This window comes from Rhinoderma darwinii, chromosome 1 (genome assembly GCF_050947455.1).
Source record: "Rhinoderma darwinii isolate aRhiDar2 chromosome 1, aRhiDar2.hap1, whole genome shotgun sequence".
NCBI lineage: Eukaryota > Metazoa > Chordata > Amphibia > Anura > Rhinodermatidae > Rhinoderma > Rhinoderma darwinii.
The window spans coordinates 550,428,973-550,450,525 of record NC_134687.1 but is presented as its reverse complement, the minus strand read 5'-3'; the positions used below and the strand labels follow the sequence as shown (position 1 = coordinate 550,450,525).

Genomic DNA, 21,553 nt, shown 5'->3' with positions numbered 1-21,553 from the left:
AACTCGGCAACAAGAGTGTAGACAGGCAGATTTTCTGCCTGCAAAAAACTCAGTGTGAACAGGGTCTAATAGTTCTTATTAGATAAAAATTCCTCTTTCTCCACTTATTAGACGACTCCTTCTCCCTGCCTCCTACCCTACACTGATCAGTCACTCTAATGTCACTGCTAAAATCTGTATTCAGTGAGGCAGAGATGAAGACAGCTCACTAAATGATCAGGTTACAGCTGCCCATAGAAGTCTATGGAGAGGGGAGAAGGAAGGAGCAGCTGCAGAGAGACACACAGACGCTGTTTTAAAAAAATTATTAGAATCCAGAACTGGCGTTAGACCGTAAAACACTTAACAGAAGTTGCATCAAGGATATTCTACAGCAGTGAGGAGTAGTATAGCTGTGAAACAAGCACTGGGATGAGATAGAACACTAGAAGCAGCAGTGTGTGTGTGTGTCTCCCTCCAGCAGTTACCTCCTCCCCCTCCATAAGCTTCTATGGGCAGTTCTAACCTGATTCCTCAGTGACCGATCTTTAGCTCTGCCTCACTGAATACGGATTTAAAGAGGCTCTGTCACCAGATTATAAATGCCCTATCTCCTACATAATCTGATCGGCGCTGTAATATAGATTACAGCAGTGGTTTTTATTTAGAAAAACGATCATTTTTGACAAAGTTATAAACAATATTAGATTTATGCTAATGAGTTTCTTAAAACAACTGGGCGTGTTTTTAATTTAGACAAACTGGGCGTTGTACAGAGGAGTGTGTATGACGCTGACCAATCAGTGACCAATCAGCGTCATACACTTCTCATTGTTCCAGCCCAGCTTCTTTCACTGCACAATCACACTGTAACAATGGGCTGGAACAATGAGAAGTGATGCTGATTGGTCAGCGTCATACACTCCTCTGTACGACACCCAGTTGGTCTAAATTAAAAACACGCCCAGTTGTCTATTAAGAAACTCATTAGCATAAATCTAAAATAGTTTATAACTTTGTCAAAAATGATCGTTTTTCAAAATAAAAACCACTGCTGTTACCTACATTACAGTGCCGATCAGATTATGTAGGAGATAATGCATTTATAATCTGGTGACAGAGACTCTTTAAGGGCATGTGCACACACACTAATTACGTCCGTAATTGACGGACGTATTTCGGCCGCAAGTCCCGGACCGAACACAGTGCAGGGAGCCGGTCTCCTAGCATCATACTTATGTACGATGCTAGGAGTCCCTGCCTCGCTGCAGGACAACTGTCCCGTACTGTAGGTGATTCCACCCTGCCCCCTGTAGGTGATGCCACCCAGCCCCCTGTAGGTGATGCCACCCAGCCCCCTGTAGGTGATGCCACCCAGCCCCCTGTAGGTGATGCCACCCAGCCCCCTGTAGGTGATGCCACCCAGCCCCCTGTAGGTGATGCCACCCAGCCCCCTGTAGGTGATGCCACCCAGCCCCCTGTAGGTGATGCCACCCTGCCCCCTGTAGGTGATGCCACCCAGCCCCCTGTAGGTTGCACCCATCCCCCCCCCCTTCCAGGAGAAGTCACTGACTTCAATGTCCATATATGGACAGTGTAGTCACTGACTTCTCCTGAAGAGGAATTCCCTGCCACAGGTCGGGAATTCCGCTTCAGAAGTGAGTGACGTCACTGTGTCCATATATGGACAGTGTAGTCACTCACTATTCCTGTAGCGGAATCCACGGCCATAGAGTCGGGGATTCCGCTGCAGAAGTACGTGACTTTGCTGTGTCCATATATGGACAGTGTAGTCATGCACTTCTCCTGTAGCGGCATCCCCGGCCATAGAGTCGGGGATTCCGCTGCAGAAGTGCGTGACTTCGCTGTGTCCATATATGGACAGTGTAGTCATGCACTTCTCCTGTAGCGGCATCCCCGGCCATAGAGTTGGGGATTCCGCTGCAGAAGTGCGTGACTTCGCTGTGTCCATATATGGACAGTGTAGTCACGCACTTCTCCTGTAGCGGCATCCCCGGCCATAGAGTCGGGGATTCCGCTGCAGAAGTGCGTGACTTCGCTGTGTCCATATATGGACAGTGTAGTCACGCACTTCTCCTGTAGCGGCATCCCCGGCCATAGAGTCGGGGATTCCGCTGCAGAAGTGCGTGACTTCGCTGTGTCCATATATGGACAGTGTAGTCACGCACTTCTCCTGTAGCGGCATCCCCGGCCATAGAGTCGGGGATTCCGCTGCAGAAGTGAGTGACTTCGCTGTGTCCATATATGGACAGTGTAGTCACTCACTTCTCCTGTAGCGGAATCCCCAATCCCCGGCCGGGGATTGGGGATTCCGACTCCTACAGCGAGCAATAAAATACCCTCCTCCTCCTCCTCACATGCACTCTGCACTGTGAGGAGGAGGAGAGAGAGTGCGCGAGCGACGGTAGACCCGGCCATCACTCGGGACACATTCCGGTGATGGCCGGGTATTACCCGGCCCCATAGACTTCTATGGGAGCCGGGCACCCGGCCGAAAATAGAGCATGTCCTATTTTTTGACGGCCGGTTTTCCCGGCCGTCAAAAAATCGGTCGTGTGAATAGCCCCATTAGGGGTCTATTATTCCTAATGCAGCCGGGTGCCGGCCGATTTATGAACGGCCGGCACCCGGCCGGGAAACCCTGTCGTGTGAATCCCGCCTAACAGAATTTTACTATACAGATTAAAGAGAACCTGTTACCTCTCCATGTCTATTTTAGTAAATACTTGTATTTCTAATGAAATAACAATTCTGGAACATATTATTATTAGAACTCTGCGATTTGCCATTCCTCTATTGTTCTTCCTAGAAACTTATGAATAAATAACTGGGTATTACCTTTCCCCTTGTCAAAGGGGCTTGTCCCTACAGAGTCTCACTCTGTCAGCACTGATTGAACGTTGTCCATCTGTGTTATGCCATGCCCCCTACTGGTAACACCCAGTTATCAATTTATTTAAACATTTCTAGAAGGAATTACAGAGGAACGGCACAACTTAGAGTTCTAGGAAAATATTCTCCAGAATTGTTATTTCATGCAGGAATGCATGTACTTCCTAAAACAGACGTGTCAGGAGAAGTGACAGCTCCTCATTAACCCCTTAATGCCGAAGGACGGCTATATCCGTCCTCTGCAGCTGCTAGTTCGCGCAGGAGGACGGATATATCCGTCCTGTGGTGGCGCGGGTACTGTCACTGTACCCACGCGATCAGCGGCTGGAGCACGGCTGTTATACACAACCTGGCTGCAACTGCCGGAATCGAAGCGCGCTCCGATTCCGTCAGTTTAACCCATTTAAATGTCGCTGTCAATAGTGACAGCGGCATCTAATGTATTTGACAGAGGGAGGGAGCTCCCTCTATCATCCCATCGGCGCCCCCGCAAAGGAATCGCGGGTCGCCGTCGGGTTTCCATGGCAGCCGGGGGTCTGCGGCCTGTTTGGCAATAATGCTTTGGTATACTAAGTATACCAAAGCATTATATATGCGATCAGCAGATCGCATAGTGAAGTCCCCTGGTGGGACTAAAAAAAAAAATGTCAATCAGTTAAAGGGAATGTGTCGCAAATTAAACCTTTTTTTTTTTAAGTGTTGTTACTTATTTCTATTATATTTTTTAAGTTTTTTCTGTATTTTTTATTTTTTTTTCCGTATGGTGGAAAGTATTAAAAATTAAATAATAATTTGACATTTTTTCCAATGTTGGCCACCAGGGGGAGCACTTCCCAGAATTACCCCAAGGTGAATAAGGCAAAGCAACCTGACTCACAGCTGCTGTAAATGTGGGAGGGAACCTCACCCCCCCTCTCACAAGCCAGGAAAAAGGTGTCTTCAAATTGCTAAGCAGTGTCCGTCAGCCATTTTGGGTGTGTTCTAGGACACACCAAAAGGCTAAGTGTATGTTCACACGCTTACTAAACAAAGGGAAAACCGCTCCTGATTTTCAGCCATTTTTTAATCAAACTCGCGTTTTTTAACGGCCGTTTTTGGAGCTTTTTCTATAAAGTCAATGAAAAACGGCTCAAAAAACATCCCAAGAAGTGATGTGCACTTCATTTTGGTCGGGCGTCTTTTTACGTGCTGTTTTTGGAAAACTACCACGTAAAAAACGCCCTGTCGGAACAGAACGCCGTATTTCCCATTGAAACCAATGGGCAGATGCTTGTAGGCGTTCTGCTTCCGATTATTCAGCTGAAAACATTGTGTGTGAACATACCCCTAGGGTATGTGCACACGCTAACTGCATTTACGTCTGAAATGACGGAGCTGTTTTCAGGAGAAAACAGCTCCGTCATTTCAGACGTAATTGCTCGTACTCGCGTTTTGCGAGGCGTCAATTACGGCCGTAATTTGGAGCTGTTCTTCATTGAATTCAATGAAAAACGGCTCAAATTACGTCCCAAGAAGTGTCCTGCATATAATGTATATAAGTGTCCTGCACTTCTTTGCCGAGGCTGTTATTTTACGCGCCGTCTTTTGACAGTGACGCGTAAAATTACAGGTCGTCGGCACAGTACGTCGGCAAACCCATTCAAATGAATGGGCAGATGTTTGCCGACGTATTGGAGCCGTCTTTTAAGGCGTAAATCGAGGTGTAACATGGCGCCGCACCTGTCCTCAGGTCGTGTGTGTTATTACAACTCTGTCCTATTCACTTCAATGGAGGTGAACTTCAATACCAGACACGACCTGAGGACAGGTGCGGCGCTGTGTCTCCAGTCCAGACACCCCTTCTGTCCTGAGATGACCCAACGGGGGAGGCGGGTGTCAGAGACACCCACCGCCATCACTGCAGACAGAACCACAACTACGGCATGAGGGCAGGGCTTGTCGTGAGTGAACTGTCTCTTGTTATGGACAGAGTTATAGTCACATGAACCCCGTCTGATGAACCGGTAACCTAGGTCCGCTCACATGACAGAGGGGGATCACCAAAAACCCTGTGCACCCTTAGCCCGTCCATCCAGCCCTTTCCTGGTCATATCTGCGTCTGGGAAAGCTGGGTGACCACCATTACCCCTCATACTGGAGTGTTTAGGGATGTGACTAATGAACCTCTCATACTCCAGTAGGAGGGGTAATTGTGGTCACCCAGCTTTCCCAGACCCCTGAATGATAAATCTCTCTAATTGTGCTTTCCCAGTACAGTTTCTTCATGTGTCCTTCACACAAGGGGGGGGGGGGGTGTCGGGGGTCACGAGAGCCGGGGTCTGTGAGAGAGAGTGGGACATGCAGAGACGCACATCTTACCTGCAGTGCAGCTGGTCTTCAAGATGGCGCCTGCTCTCTCCCTGCAAACAGCTGCTCTGCTCTGCGCAGGACAGAGCCATAGTGCAAAGTCAATGGGACGGGTCCCGTTCATTGACTCCTATGGACTGGAGCTGCCGTATTCCATATCTGTATGTGTCGTTAATCGACACACACAGTAATGGAAACAAAAATGGCAGCCCCCATAGAGAAGTAAATGAATTAAAAACGAAAAAAGTACAACACAACAACATACATTAATAAAATTTCTTTATCTATCACACTAAAACCCATAACATATTAAAAAAAAGTTGGTCGTGACACTGTTCCTTTAAATAAAGTTTGTGGAAAAAATAAAATTAAAATTTACAGTGAAAATGAAATAAAACTAAAAAGTGGTTTTATTTAGAAAAAGTGTCAAAACAAATCACACATACACATATATGGTATCCCCGCGATTGTAACGACTTGAACAATAAAATGACCACATTAAGTAAGCCGCCGGATGAACGGCGTCCAAAAAAAACGCAAAAAACCACAGCAAAATTCTCTTTTTTTCCCATTCCCCCCATAAAAAATGAAATAAAAGTTAATCTATAAGTCCTATGTACCCCAAAATAGTACTAATGAAAACTACACATTGACCCGCAAAAATCAAGCCCACATACGGCCACATCGACGGAAAAATAAAAAAATGACGGCTCTTGGAACGCAGCGATGTAAAAACAAGTAATTTTTTTCTGAAAGGCTTTTTATTGTGCAAACGTAGAAAAAACCTATAAAACCTTTACATATTTGGTATCCCTGTAATCGTGCCGACCCATAGAATAAAGTTAACATGTTATTTACGCTGCATAGTAAACGGCGTAAATTTATAACGTGAAAATGAATGCTGGAATAGCTGCTTATTTTCAATTCTCTCCTAAAATAAAGTTAATAAAAGTTAATCAATATATTGTAAGCATCTAAAAATGGAACAATTACAAAATACAACTCGTCCCGCAAAAAACAAGCCCTTGTACGGAATAAAAAAAAAGTTACGACTCATGGAATGCGACCGTGAAAAAACAAATATTAATCCTTGGTCATTAACGTGCAAAATGGCCCGGTCATTAAGGGGTTAAAGGGTCTTCCTTATGATATAAATAAATGCCATGTTAGGGAGTGTCTACCCATGACTTGTGTATTTAAACATCTGCGGGACAGTTTACAACCTACTGTCATCTGGATGACTGCAGTTAATGCTCTTCTTACTGTCACCTGTGATTTAGGTAGCGCATTGCTGAATTCTAATCTTAAATTAGTCTTAATCTATTCCTCACTAAGTAGGAGGCTTAGGTCTTGAGAGTGAACCTCTCGCTTATGTGATTGATGTTTTTGTAGATTGCTCAAGCCGTTGTATATCCTAGGGACACCATCAAAGTGTCAAAGTAAATTGCAGAATAGGACCGGTGATATTTTATGTCCAGCACTTCTTACCAGTTATCTCACTTTTTTTGGTGTACTCACTGGGAGTGCCCTAGAGAAGAAGCTAGATAGGACAGGTGCTGCTTCTGCAGGCAAAAAGGCAAATACATAATCATTAGGTCCCTGTTATTAATAGATTAGGGTAAATATAATGGAAGGTAACAAATTATTTTTAATATTCGTCTCTGTAGTCTCTGTATGGGAATGGTGCCAGATGGATAGCAGTGTCCATATAGTTACAGCCCGCAGTGTTCATGAAATGATGGTCCTTGCTGTGTCTATATAAAAGGCTCATCCCAAGCTTTGTGCATATGGCATGCCCCATATCTATCAAAGGCAGAGGCTACTTTCTGGGGACTGCTGGAGATGGGATACGTTTTTGGGGTACCCATATAGTTGTATCATCCTCTGCAAGGTATATGACTTGCCTGTCTGACACTCCGCTCACTGCCGTTTGTTGACAGTATACATAGGCCATTGTGTAAGAATAAAGTCCATACAGTTGTATGACTATACTGCACTAGTGACTATGATTACCACTTTCATTTATGACTATTCATGTTTTTGCGATTTTTTTCTTGCAGGTCGAAAAAGTCTCCTTAAAGGCATCCACTACATTTCCTTCTTTCAGACACCGAGAGCAAACTGAAAATTCTTCAGAAGCAAAAAACCCCAACCGCAGAACTAAAAGTATTTACACACCCCTGGAGGAGCAATACATGGAAATTAAGGAGAAACATAAGGATGCCGTTTTGTGTGTTGAATGTGGATACAAATACAGATTCTTTGGAGAGGATGCCGAGGTCAGTGATACTCATACATGGTTTACCTGATATCAGTGGATTTCAGTATATTAGTACATATGGATTTCATATATTAGTACATATGGATTTCATATAGGGGGATCTCCCGCTTAAGATCTCTCTTGATTAGCCAGGATGTAGAGCCACTGCAAGCAGCGCGACTTTGTATTTTAGTGGGCACCATGTTTAGTGTTAGAGAATTTACGGGAGAAAACAGTAACAAATGCTTATTAAGTTTATGCATTTATAGTTCCAGAAGTCCTATAGTTTTTAGGTATATTTTGGTGATGGATACTTTGCTCATAGAGGGTTAATGGTAATGATTGGGAGCTCATTCATCTGTTTGATGCCTAGACATATAGGGGTTTTATAAGGGCCAGTCGCTCATAAGCATTCATGAAATGCTGGACATTTGGCTTGAAGGCCTCAATCCCCAAAGGGTCATTTACATGGCAAGTAATTATAAATCCATTAGCTGATGGTTTCTAATTATACCACAGTATTTAATATATTTTCTTGCAGTGTTGCCATGACCTCTTTATAGAATATCTTTTACGGGAGCTTCCTCCTTCTAACCTTTACAGATTGCAGCCCGTGACCTGAACATTTATTGTCATCTAGATCACAACTTTGTGACTGCAAGTATCCCCACTCATAGGTTATTTGTCCATCTCAGACGACTTGTTGCAAAAGGCCATAAAGTAAGTTGATTTATTTTATTCATATTATCATTACATCTTGTTCCAGTAAGGCTCTGTTCACATGTGCCGTTTGTATTAGAAACCAGGACACAGTGCTGGATCCGAAATATGATGGAAACCACCAGCGCCCGATGGATTCCATGGGCTTATAAGGGGGTGTGTCGGGATCTGTAGTCATTGCTGTCATTTTGAAGGGAAGAATAGCATTTCATGCAGCGTTATTCTTCCCTTCAAATCTTGAAGGGATCTGGGACAGGGGCTCTCAATAGAGCCTCCCATTCACATGTGAACATAGCCTAATAAAGCCCTTATTACATTAAACTAATGACCTTACTCATCATTGTGAATTGTATTTATACACTTATTCAATGGTTTTACAAAACAAAAACAGAGTACGTCTACTATAGTATAAAAGAGAGAGAGAACTTCTGATATTTCATAGCAGCGTGGTCCGCATTAGAACCTGCATTGTTTGAAGTCACACTGTCTGTAAATGTCATTCCATAGTTCTCCACCAGATGGCAGTAAAACATTATTACTATCAATATCTTGCTTTTTTCCCAGGTTGGAGTTGTGAAACAAACAGAAACTGCAGCGCTGAAGGCGGCTGGTGAAAACAAAAATTCATTATTTACAAGGCAGCTCACCGCATTATACACAAAATCAACACTTATTGGAGAAGATATCCTTTTTCTTAACCCCTTGGAGATGCACCCAATTTTAGTTTTTAGTTTATTTTAGTTTTTCCAACATCGCATTCCAAAAGCCATACCTTTTTTCTGTCAAGATAACCGTATGAGGGCTTTTTTTTTGCGTGTCTAGTTGTAGTTCCGAATGTCTCCATGTTCCTAATGTCTACATTTAAAGAGGCTCTGTCACCAGATTATAAGTGCCCTATCTCCTACATAATCTGATCGGCGCTGTAATGTACAGTGAAGGAAATAAGTATTTGATCCCTTGCTGATTTTGTAAGTTTGCCCACTGTCAAAGACATGAACAGTCTAGAATTTTTAGGCTAGGTTAATTTTACCAGTGAGAGATAGATTATATAAAAAAAAAAAAAGAAAATCACATAGTCAAAATTATATATATTTATTTGCATTGTGCACAGAGAAATAAGTATTTGATCCCTTTGGCAAACAAGACTTAATACTTGGTGGCAAAACCCTTGTTGGCAAGCACAGCAGTCAGATGTTTTTTGTAGTTGATGATGAGGTTTGCACACATGTTAGATCGAATTTTGGCCCACTCCTCTTTGCAGATCATCTGTAAATCATTAAGATTTCGAGGCTTTCGCTTGGCAACTCGGATCTTCAGCTCCCTCCATAAGTTTTCGATGGGATTAAGGTCTGGAGACTGGCTAGGCCACTCCATGACCTTAATGTGCTTCTTTTTGAGCCACTCCTTTGTTGCCTTGGCTGTATGTTTCGGGTCATTGTCGTGCTGGAAGACCCAGCCACGAGCCATTTTTAATGTCCTGGTGGAGGGAAGGAGGTTGTCACTCAGGATTTGACGGTACATGGCTCCATCCATTCTCCCATTGATGCGGTGAAGTAGTCCTGTGCCCTTAGCAGAGAAACACCCCCAAAACATAATGTTTCCACCTCCATGCTTGACAGTGCGGACGGTGTTCTTTGGGTCATAGGCAGCATTTCTCTTCCTCCAAACACGGCGAGTTGAGTTAATGCCAAAGAGCTCAATTTTAGTCTCATCTGACCACAGCACCTTCTCCCAATCACTCTCAGGATCATCCAGATGTTCATTTGCAAACTTCAGACGGGCCTGTACATGTGCCTTCTTGAGCAGGGGGACCTTGCGGGCACTGCAGGATTTTAATCCATTACGGCGTAATGTGTTACCAATGGTTTTCTTGGTGACTGTGGTCCCAGCTGCCTTGAGATCATTAACAAGTTCCCCCCGTGTAGTTTTCGACTGAGCTCTCACCTTCCTCAGGATCAAGGATACCCCACGTGGTGAGATTTTGCATGGAGACCCAGATCGATGTCGATTGACAGTCATTTTGTATGTCTTCCATTTTCTTACTATTGCACCAACAGTTGTCTCCTTCTCACCCAGCATCTTACTTATGGTTTTGTAGCCCATTCCAGCCTTGTGCAGGTCTATGATCTTGTCCCTGACATCCTTAGAAAGCTCTTTGGTCTTGCCCATGTTGTAGAGGTTAGAGTCAGACTGATTAATTGAGTCTGTGGACAGGAGTCTTTTATACAGGTGACCATGTAAGACAGCTGTCTTTAATGCAGGCACCAAGTTGATTTGGAGCGTGTAACTGGCCTGGAGGAGGCTGAACTCTTAATGGTTGGTAGGGGATCAAATACTTATTTCTCTGTGCACAATGCAAATAAATATATATCATTTTGACAATGTGATTTTCTTTTTTTTTTTTTTTTATATAATCTATCTCTCACTGGTATAATTAACCTAGCCTAAAAATTCTAGACTGTTCATGTCTTTGACAGTGGGCAAACTTACAAAATCAGCAAGGGATCAAATACTTATTTCCTTCACTGTAGATAACAACAGTGGTTTTTATTTTGAAGTTATGAGCAATTTTAGATTTATGCGAATTAGCTCTTAATAGACAACTGGGCGTTGTAAAGAGAAGTGTATGACGCTGACCAATCAGCGTCATACACTTCTCTCCATTCATGTCCATTTGTACTCAGCACAGCGTGATCTTGCGAGATCATGCTGTGGTGTCACATACACCCACATTAACTTTACTGAAGTGTCTTGAGAGTGAATAGACATCACCTCCACCCAGGACGCGATGTCTATTTACACTCCCGACACTTCGGTAAAGTTTGTGTGGGACTTAATCACAGCACAGCGTGATCTCACGAGATCACACTGTGAATGACAGCACAGCGTGATTTCGCTGTGCTGTGAGAGTACTCGCAGTGTATGTACTGGAAAACCCCCCAAAAAAACTTTCGGGAAACATGGGATAAAAACCAGTGATTCCTCCATTTTTTTTTCTTTTTTTTTCTTACGCCGTTCACCTGACAGGTTATATAATGTGATATTTTAATAGTTCATGTTAAATAACAATCGTTCTAACTGTTAAGGATTCGACAATATCAATAAATGTTCTTCTTTATTTCTTACATAATTTTTGTGGACAAAAAGGGGACTGCGACCATTAGATCATTAGATTGCTCATGCAATGCATTACAACACTTCAAGTGTAGCTAAACGTTTGACAAACTTCTGACGTGTTATAGTGACATGTCAGAAGTTTGGATTGGTGGGTGTCCGAGCACGGAGACCCCCACTAATCGCTAGAACGAAGCAGCTGAAGCACCCATGTGAGCGCTTAGCCGCTTCGTGTCTGTTCGGCTTTTTCCGGAAATAAATGTATCGGTGTACAGACTCAATACAAAGTCTATGAGCCCGTACTCCGATACATCAGCTTTCCGGAAAAAGCAAACCAGACACGAATTGGCTCAGTGCTCACACGAGCTCTTCAGCTGCTTCGTTTTAGCGATTAATGGGGGTCTCCGTGCTCGGACCCCCACCAATCTAAACTTCTGACATGTCACTATGACACGTTAGAAGTTTGTCAAACGTTTAGCTACACTTTAAATATTGTAGTGTATTGCTTTTATCTGTGCTCTACTATTAAGCCATTGCTCTGGCAAGGTTTAATAATAGATCACCAAAGGCAGACCTGGAGACCTTCAATAGTCCTCTTGCTGCAATGGCAGCCGATCGGCAGCCCGTTATTTAATTGCAGGGGGCCGATACAGGGGACAGACATAGTCGCCTCCCTCTGTCTAACCGCTCAGATGCCGCGGTCGCTATTGTCTGTGGCATCTGAGTGGTTAAATGGCTGGGATCTGAGTTATCACCGATCCTGGCCATTGCAGGCGGGTGTCGCCTGTTAGATACAGCCGGCAACCACTTTGTTTGGTGTGGGCTCTTCTCCTGAGCCTGTACCATATTGTGATGGCGTACATACGAGGGGTTAAAGCTGATTTAAGTACTCCCAGAAACCGCATTACTCTTGCCCATGGGCTGTGTCATTGGAATGGGGCAGAGCTGCAATACCAGACACTCAGCCCATGGACAAGAGTGGTGGGGTTTCTGGAAAAGCAGACTCCTTTTTTCTAATCTCTTACAACCCCGTTAATGCCAAGGGCGTGATTGGATCCTGTCCTATGAGATCAGGATAGCCTTTCTCAAATTTTGGGAAAAGCTTTTCTGATCACAGAGAATGTTATCCATTCCTCTCCTTGGTAGTAAATATGCTGCTGCTGCACGGAGCCGAAGTCCGATGATCGCGGTGATTCATTTATTAGTAGATGTTTTAACCTTATGAGCACATTTGTAAAGTTTTGTTGTTTTTTTTTTGTCCCTAAACAATTGTCATTGTTGAACACATCACTTTTTAATTGGCCATTAAGTCGAGTGTGTGGCATGTTTTCCTTAGCCCATCATAAATGTGAGCCCATTGATAAACATTGATGATTCATTGGAGGTTGAGACAGTCACAACTGACACCCCATGCAGTTACCTCCTATGCATTTCTGAAAAGCTTGAGTCTAAAACGAAGAAGTCTGATGACATTGTATTTGGACTAATGGTAAGAATTTTTTTGTTTTGTTTGTTTTTCTATTTTACATCAATTTTGAAGTACACGATTGCTGATTTAAAAATAGTGACGTGCACGAAATCAGTTTATCTAAGCCACCTGCAGGCTCCTGGCTAAATAGAAGAATCACTTGGGCACCTTTTTAAAACACAAGCATAAATTTTTTTAATTATGTCAAATTTATTCTCTTTTGGTTGCTATATTTTAAAATCAATTTTATTAATTATATTATGTCAATAATATTCGCTACCCTGTGAAAAGATTGACCGCAGCATTCACGTTAGACTGTGGGCGGACTGACTGACTACCGTTTTTACAACTGACTGGGGGCAAGGGGGGGGTCTTACACAGTAAAAAAAAAAAAAAAAAAAAAAAAAAAGCCGGCACATCGATTCTACGTTCTGCCACATTGATGGGGGGTCCCAAGATTATGACCCCAATCTATAGGATCGATATGCTGTTATAGGGCGTATAGATAGCGGTCGTCATTGTTAGACAAGCCCTTTAACAGTCACGAGTGTTAACTTATAATTGAGATAATGGGAGGGATTTACTATTTATGGGGGAATTGCAACCTATCAAGTTACTGCTTTTATTTTCAAAAGGGTCTGCAATAAAATAAGAGCTGGAATCTGATTGGTTGCTCTAGGCAATTTTCTTCCTTTTTCGCTGTTTTGATAAATATCCGTGTTGAGCATCTTGTTTGTTCAGTTTTTTTGTTTCCTTAAATTTTTGCAGCAAATCAACCGATGAACCTTGTGTTTTAGTAAAAATGACTTTATACGTAGATATGTGCGTATCCTAAAATATCTTGATGGCATTTTGCGTTATAATTTGTGTATATAGAAACAGCTTGTATGCATAAAGTAAAGAACCTTAAATCTCATTTACAAAATGTAGGGATTAGTGAACAGCCTTGGGCAGGTGGTGAAGTATGATGTAAATGGCTGGATAAGAAGATCAGTCAGGAGTCCAAGTTAAAAGTATCCTGGTATTTAGGCATTAGCAGTGTGTTCGAATTGCTGTTTTTTTTTTTTTTGCTTGATTTTAAGCCGTTTTAAGTGAAACGCCGCCATGTAACCGCTTAATATATTATGAAATTGCTTGACTAGTAATTTCCTAATGTTATTGGAAATGCCCTGTTACTTCTATGAGCGTCTGTTCACATAAGCGGAAGCCACGAGCGCTGTCGGCTATGTTGTACTACAACTAACAATGGGCCCGATAGACTGCATGGACTTACAGTTGGGTCCATCAGGGTTACCTTATGGTGTCTGTCGTTTTGATAGAAAAGTGCTGCGTACAGTGCTGTTTTTTCCAGAATTTCTGATGGAATTTGCTAATGAGGCTCCGAATTAAACCTCTAACTTAAAAGTTAACAAAGCCTTAGTATTTTGATGAGTGCATGTACGGTTTAAGAAATGTTAACCTAGCTCTGGTTTCCTTGCGGGCCCTTGTGCAGCACACACTGCTGGTAGGTCGTATGGGGCAGTGTATATAATTACAGTACTACAGGCAGCCATAAATGTCTCCACAAGCGGATCTTGGCAAATTTGATATTCCCTGCATTTTCTTATGAGAAAGCTCTAGCTAAAGGAAGCACTTCTAATAATATTATATTACGGAATAGCTCTATATACCAAGCCCTCATAATGTTTAAGTGGCTCCAACTGTTAAGGATCTGCCAGGCACAGCTTCTGTATCCACGCCCATAGGTAATCAGTCTGCACCTGCTTCTATGTCTGTGAGACTGACTCCATCTTCCACCACTCAGGATGGCAGGCTTAGGAGTGGGAGAGCCTATCACAGCCTGGCCAGACGGAGCTAGCTCCCGCCCTCTGTCTATTTATACCTGCCTTTCCTGTTCCTCCTTGCTTGTGATTCTTCTCTGTTGGTTTCCTGGCCCTGCTGCAGCTTCTTGAACTACTTGTCCCTGCTTCGTATTGACCCTGGCTTACTGACTACTCTTCTGCTCTGCGTTTGGTACCTCGTACACTCCTGGTTTGACTCGGCTTGTTCACTACTCTCCTGCTCTGCGTTTGGCACCTCGTACTCTCCTGGCTTGACTCGGCTCGTTTACTACTCTTGTTGCTGACGGTGTTGCCGTGGGCAACTGCCCCGTTTCCCATTGTTCTGTGTTTCCTTGTCTGGTTGTCTGTCGTGCACTTACTGAGTGTAGGGACCGTCGCCCAGTTGTACCCCGTCGCCTAGGGCGGGTCGTTGCAAGTAGGCAGGGACTGAGTGGCGGGTAGATTAGGGCTCACTTGTCTGTTTCCCTATCCCTGTCATTACACCAACATAAAATAAAAAATTAAACCACTTTGAAAATAGTCTACATTAAAAAATTGAATACCGTTTTGTGTCTACAACTCCTATACAGACCTATATGTTTCCATGGTTACAGACTTCTAACTAGCTCTGTTACCTGATCCTGCAGTCAAGTGTTAGTTCCTTGCATCCAGGGAGAGGGGCAGATGGAAGGCAGCAACAGGGTTAGACTACACATAGGATTTATTTCTAATCTGTAACCTTGGAGACACATAGGTCTGCATAGAAGCTGTATACACCAAACTGTATTTTTTATTTTATGAAGACTATTTGTAGAGTTGCTTAATTTCTTATTTTAGATACATAGGCATCATATAAATAACTGCATTCCTAAAATGTGCAGACTTTGAACTGTTTCCCTCTCTGGAAAGCTGGAAGCATTTTATGACCGGTTCTCACTATGGCTTTTTCAAACTGATGCCATGTTTAATGTGCATCTGAGATATGTCCAGTGCTTGTATATATGGAGTAGTTTACATCATGTTTTGGTCCTACGTTTATCATGTGTACGTTGAGAAATCTCCCGGCATGCACGCTATACGTGTCCATAGGACTTTTATTAAAGTATCCCTTTTTGTTTTTGAAGGATGGAATAACTTAGTAGACCACGCGATTTCATCCTGCTGGATTTTGCAAAAAAGTGTACACTTATTTTAACATGGGAGCATATGGATGACGTACGCCCCTGTATGGCATACATCACAGGCATACGTCTAAGGTATACAGTGAAGGAAATAAGTATTTGATCCCTTGCTGATTTTGTAAGTTTGCCCACTGTCAAAGACATGAACAGTCTAGAATTTTTAGGCTAGGTTAATTTTACCAGTGAGAGATAGATTATATAAAAAAGAAAATCACATTGTCAAAATTATATATATTTATTTGCATTGTGCACAGAGAAATAAGTATTTGATCCCTTTGGCAAACAAGACTTAATACTTGGTGGCAAAACCCTTGTTGGCAAGCACAGCAGGCAGACGTTTTTTGTAGTTGATGATGAGGTTTGCACACATGTTAGATGGAATTTTGGCCCACTCCTCTTTGCAGATCATCTGTAAATCATTAAGATTTCGAGGCTGTCGGTTGGCAACTCGGATCTTCAGCTCCCTCCATAAGTTTTCGATGGGATTAAGGTCTGGAGACTGGCTAGGCCACTCCATGACCTTAATGTGCTTCTTTTTGAGCCACTCCTTTGTTGCCTTGGCTGTATGTTTCGGTTCATTGTCGTGCTGTAAGACCCAGCCACGAGCCATTTTTAATGTCCTGGTGGAGGGAAGGAGGTTGTCACTCAGGATTTGACGGTACATGGCTCCATCCATTCTCCCATTGATGCGGTGAAGTAGTCCTGTGCCCTTAGCAGAGAAATACCCCCAAAACATAATGTTTCCACCTCCATGCTTGACAGTGGGGACGGTGTTCTTTGGGTCATAGGCAGCATTTCTCTTCCTCCAAACACGGCGAGTAGAGTTAATGCCAAAGAGCTCAATTTTAGTCTCATCTGATCACAGCACCTTCTCCCAATCACTCTCAGAATCATCCAGATGTTCATTTGCAAACTTCAGATGGGCCTGTACATGTGCCTTCTTGAGCAGGGGGACCTTGCGGGCACTGCAGGATTTAAATCCATTACGGCGTAATGTGTTACCAATGGTTTTCTTGGTGACTGTGGTCCCAGCTGCCTTGAGATCATTAACAAGTTCCCCCCGTGTAGTTTTCGGCTGAGCTCTCGCCTTCCTCGGGATCAAGGATACCCCATGAGGTGAGATTTTGCATGGAGCCCCAGATCGATGTCGATTGACAGTCATTTTGTATGTCTTCCATTTTCTTACTATTGCACCAACAGTTGTCTCCTTCTCACCCAGCGTCTTACTTATGGTTTTGTAGCCCATTCCAGACTTGTGCAGGTCTATGATCTTGTCCCTGACATCCTTAGAAAGCTCTTTGGTCTTGCCCATGTTGTAGAGGTTAGAGTCGGACTGATTAATTGAGTCTGTGGACAGGAGTCTTTTATACAGGTGACCATGTAAGACAGCTGTCTTTAATGCAGGCACCAAGTTGATTTGGAGCGTGTAACTGGCCTGGAGGAGGCTGAACTCTTAATGGTTGGTAGGGGATCAAATACTTATTTCTCTGTGCACAATGCAAATAAATATATATCATTTTGACTATGTGATTTTCATTTTTTTTTTTTAAATATAATCTATCTCTCACTGGTAAAATTAACCTAGCCTAAAAATTCTAGACTGTTCATGTCTTTGACAGTGGGCAAACTTACAAAATCAGCAAGGGATCAAATACTTATTTCCTTCACTGTACATAATGGGCTTTTCCATAGATTTTCATAACCTATGTTGAACGGATGCCATATAGACTATGGGTGAGGGATGTGTAATCGTGGCATTCGTCACTCTTAGGCCTCATGCACACGACCGTAAAAACTCCCGTTATTACGGGTCGTAATTACGACCCGAAATAACGGGCCAATAGACTTCTATTGGCCACGGGTACCTTCCAGTTTTCTTACGGGAAGGTTCCTGTGCCGTTGAAAAAAATAGAACATGAGTCGTAATTACGGGCACGGTCGTGTGCATGGGGCCTTAGACTATAATGGTATCAGTTTTTAATGTATATGTCACGAACAGGGTTATGAAAGTTCATGACATATACGTTTAACAAATATTATTATAGGGTATAGTGATGGATGCCTTTGTTATGACATCCATCACAGCATACGTTTAATGTATATATCGGGAGCTTTTTCCGCCGTATACATCAAACGTAGGCCATTTAATGTGATGTGAACTAGGCCTAAACAGTATGATCAAGTAGTGTAAGCGAGGAGGCCTGCTGTTATTTGTCCCAGCTCTTACTTTTAGTTTCTCTCTAGGCATACAAGCCTGTGGACATATTGCTGCTCTTTGAGACAGGGTATTTATTGGTCTGGAAGGACGAGTTGAGATTACCTAAGGCCGGATCCACACAAGTGTGTTCTGTTTGTGATATATGGTCCGTATTTCGGCAGTATTTCCCGGACCAAACAAACTTCAGGGAGCCGGGCTAGCATCATAGTTATCTATGACGCTAGGAGTCCTTGCCTCCCTGCAGGAAAACTCTCCCACACTGAAAACATGACTACAGTACAGGACCGTTTTCCTGCAGCGAGGCAGCGACTCCTAGAGTCATAGATAACTATGATGCTAGGAACCCGGCTCCCTAAAGTGTGTTCGGTCCGGGAAATATCACGGACCGAACATGCTCGTGTGAATCCGGCCTAATAGTTGACCTACAACATTGCAATATTCTCCAGGTTATTTATCTTATAGGATAATCTGTTTGGTGACTTATTTCTGTAAATATTTATTTTTACTGTTAGGCCCCATGCACACGGCTGTGCCCGTAATCACGGGTCCGCATTCTCGGCCTGTGCACCCATACAAAGTATGGAAGTACGGCCCGTAAAAGGCAAAAGATAGGACATGTCCTATCTTTTGCGGTACACTTCTACGGCCTGGACACCTTCTTGTAAATAAACAGGAAGGTGTCCATGGACAATACAAGTAAATGGGTCCTTAATAGTGGTCTGCAATTACGGACCATTTTTACGGTCGTGCGCATGGGGCGTGAGACAGCAGAAGAAGATGGATAGATAAGATTTTATTTTTTATCTTGCAATGAAGGATTCCAGCATAGCAACTGTCCGTAAAACCAGTTTTTTTTATGATCTACGATAAAAAACGCATACAGGAAAAACACACAGCCATTACTCATAACATGGTTTCAGCAAAAACTACAAACTGTCATATACGTATAGTAATTAAAAACTGCCAATAGTGTAACCGCATCAATCATGACATCACAATTTTTAGTATTAAACCATAAGCCGAGATTCAATCCAATAAGAAATGTATTTCAATAATTTAATGTTAAAATGCTATGTACACTTTTGAGAGTGATTTTTTTTATTTTATTTTTTTCGTTTTATTAAAATGTCAGTCAGTGTGATTGGTGCAACTTTCAAATTAGGGTTTATTAATAATTATTTTAACTTTTTGAGATACAGCTGCTCTGTATCCTGTATACAGAGCAGCAGTATAATTTTCTGATTCCTGTTCTTGCCAGCTCTGCGGGACTGACGGGTTCAGTGTCTTCAGGTCCTGTGTGTCTCTGTCACGCAGGATCCACATGGTACCCATCACATCTAAGTTCATAATTTAGATGTGATAGATTACAGGTGGATCATGCTTGTCAGAGACACGCAGGACCTAATGACACTGAAACAGTCTGATGGATTCAGGTCTAAGCGCACGATACATCTGCTCTGTATACAAAATAGTGAACTTCGATCTGATCAATAGCAGCCCGATCCTGTGTTTCAGAGACGTGCAGGTCCCGCTGACACTGAACCCATCAGTCCCGCGGACCTGGCGGGTATAGGATTTGGTGAACGATACAGCTGCTCTGTATACAGGATATAAAGCAGCTGTATCTCAAAAAGTGAAAATAATTTTTAATAAAAACTAATTTGAAAGTTGCACCAAACACAGACATTTTTATTTAAAAAAATAAATAAATCACTTTCAAAGGTTTACATAGCCTTTAAGACCAGATGGTTGCCTCGTGCCCAGTAAAGATCTTACAGCGATTGAGCAACTTGTGCCAGTGGTCACCACCCATAATCGGTCTAGTAACCCTTTCTATAACCGGGTGGCGCAGTGAAGAATTGACGGACCATTTTATTGGAGCCAAGACTTTTAAGAGACCTACAATACCAAGCCGTTCCTTCATGCTGAGTCCTGCCATGCTTTTCATGTAATAAAGATTATTCCTGTGCGTTCCAAATGTAACTGTAAGGAGAATTAAAAGTAATGTGTAGCCCTGAGGTGAAGGGACTAGAGAGGGACTCTCTTTTGTACAAAGGTAATAATAAAAGAAGTACTGTTATGTTCCCACGTTCTGAATTACATATAGTAAGGAATTCATTCAAATTAAAAACATAATTGATGGGTTTATTCCTGTTTTGTAACCAGATAAAGTTGTGGCTAAAATATTAAAAGAAAGTTATTAATGTATTTCAAGGAAAGCTCTTACAATAGCTAGCCTATCATGGACAAGTTTCTTGTTGGAGAAGAGATTCAGTCCCACATGGCACCAACACAATAAATGCGGTCCTAAAATACGTAAGCCATGCTAATGTGCAGTTGTTGCAAAAAAGTGTGTATTTTTGTAATGGTTTCATACATAGCATTAAGTCTTATATAAATGGAAACACTAGTTATGTGGTTTACATGATCCAATGTGTAACATGCTATATACAATATGCGGGATGTACCACTCGACCATTATGGGTTCGCAAAACAGCAGGCTAATAAACCCTCACCTGTTTCCTGACATCTTAAAATGGTGCTGACCGTTTTTCACTGCGCTTCCAGGGCATAGGAAGGGTTACTAGGCCGGGTAGGGGTATTGACTATGCGCAAGTTGCTTGATTCTGAAGCTTTTTGGATCTTTGCTAGGCAACTATCTACAAACACTGGCTGTACTGGAATCCTTTGTTACTAGATTTGGAATATATGACCCAACATTTCACAAGTCACGTGGGGAGTTCCCAGTTGGTTTGACTGCAACACAAATCCGGCTACGGATGGTTAATTGGCATTTCACGCCCGCTAGCGTTAAATTTATTTGCTCATTCTTCCTATTTAAAGGAAAGAAAATATAGTTTTAAAATTTACACTGAATTGTGGATAAAATATTTAAGAAAATTGGCGTGGGGGAGTGTAGATATAAAGGTTTATTCTTCCCTAACCATTCACTGTGTTAATGTTTCCAGGTCCTAAACCCAATGCCTGGATTTAGATTTCATTATCTCGTGTTCTTTGCAGAGCACAAAAAGTACATGAGGTAACCAAGAGATTACATTAATTACCTAACACTAAGGTTGTGGTTGGCACAGTAGTGGTTAGGAAAGTTCTAGGACTCTTTACCTGGGCATAAAATATGATGGCCTTAAATTTAAGAGAATTGTCAAGAATGTGGCACAAAGTAGAGGAAGATTTGTAAAATACTCCACTTTTCCTCAACTGCAACAGAAAATCTTGAAATTGGTTGGTAAAATATGTGGTGTCTATATCAAGTAAAACAATGCCCTACCAGCTTACAAAAGTATAGCAGCTTTTAGAATAGCTGGCGATGTTTTGTGTCCTGCCCTTGGGGGTTAGAAGAAGTTTCCTTAGCACCTGTCACGATCTAGGGGTACGTGGACCCACTAGGCCGCTCTGCCGGAGTGGCAGCTGGCCAAACAGTCTATGCAAAAGTCCTTCGCACGAGAGTACCTTTAAAAGTCCAGACAGTAGCAGAGGCTTCAGCACCGGTAGAACGTGATGTGGCAGATGACC

At 42.6% G+C, this 21,553-nt stretch overlaps 1 protein-coding gene across 1 annotated transcript in view; it reads left to right on the top strand.

Moving 5' to 3' along the window:
* Positions 1–21,553, top strand: part of MSH3 (mutS homolog 3) — a 237,015-nt gene that overhangs the window by 6,336 nt on the left and 209,126 nt on the right. Inside the window, exons 4-7 of the mRNA XM_075837774.1 lie at positions 7,299–7,517; positions 8,102–8,218; positions 8,783–8,900; positions 12,679–12,821. Coding sequence (XP_075693889.1) covers positions 7,299–7,517; positions 8,102–8,218; positions 8,783–8,900; positions 12,679–12,821 — 597 coding nt within the window. The remainder of the gene's footprint in view (positions 1–7,298; positions 7,518–8,101; positions 8,219–8,782; positions 8,901–12,678; positions 12,822–21,553) is intronic.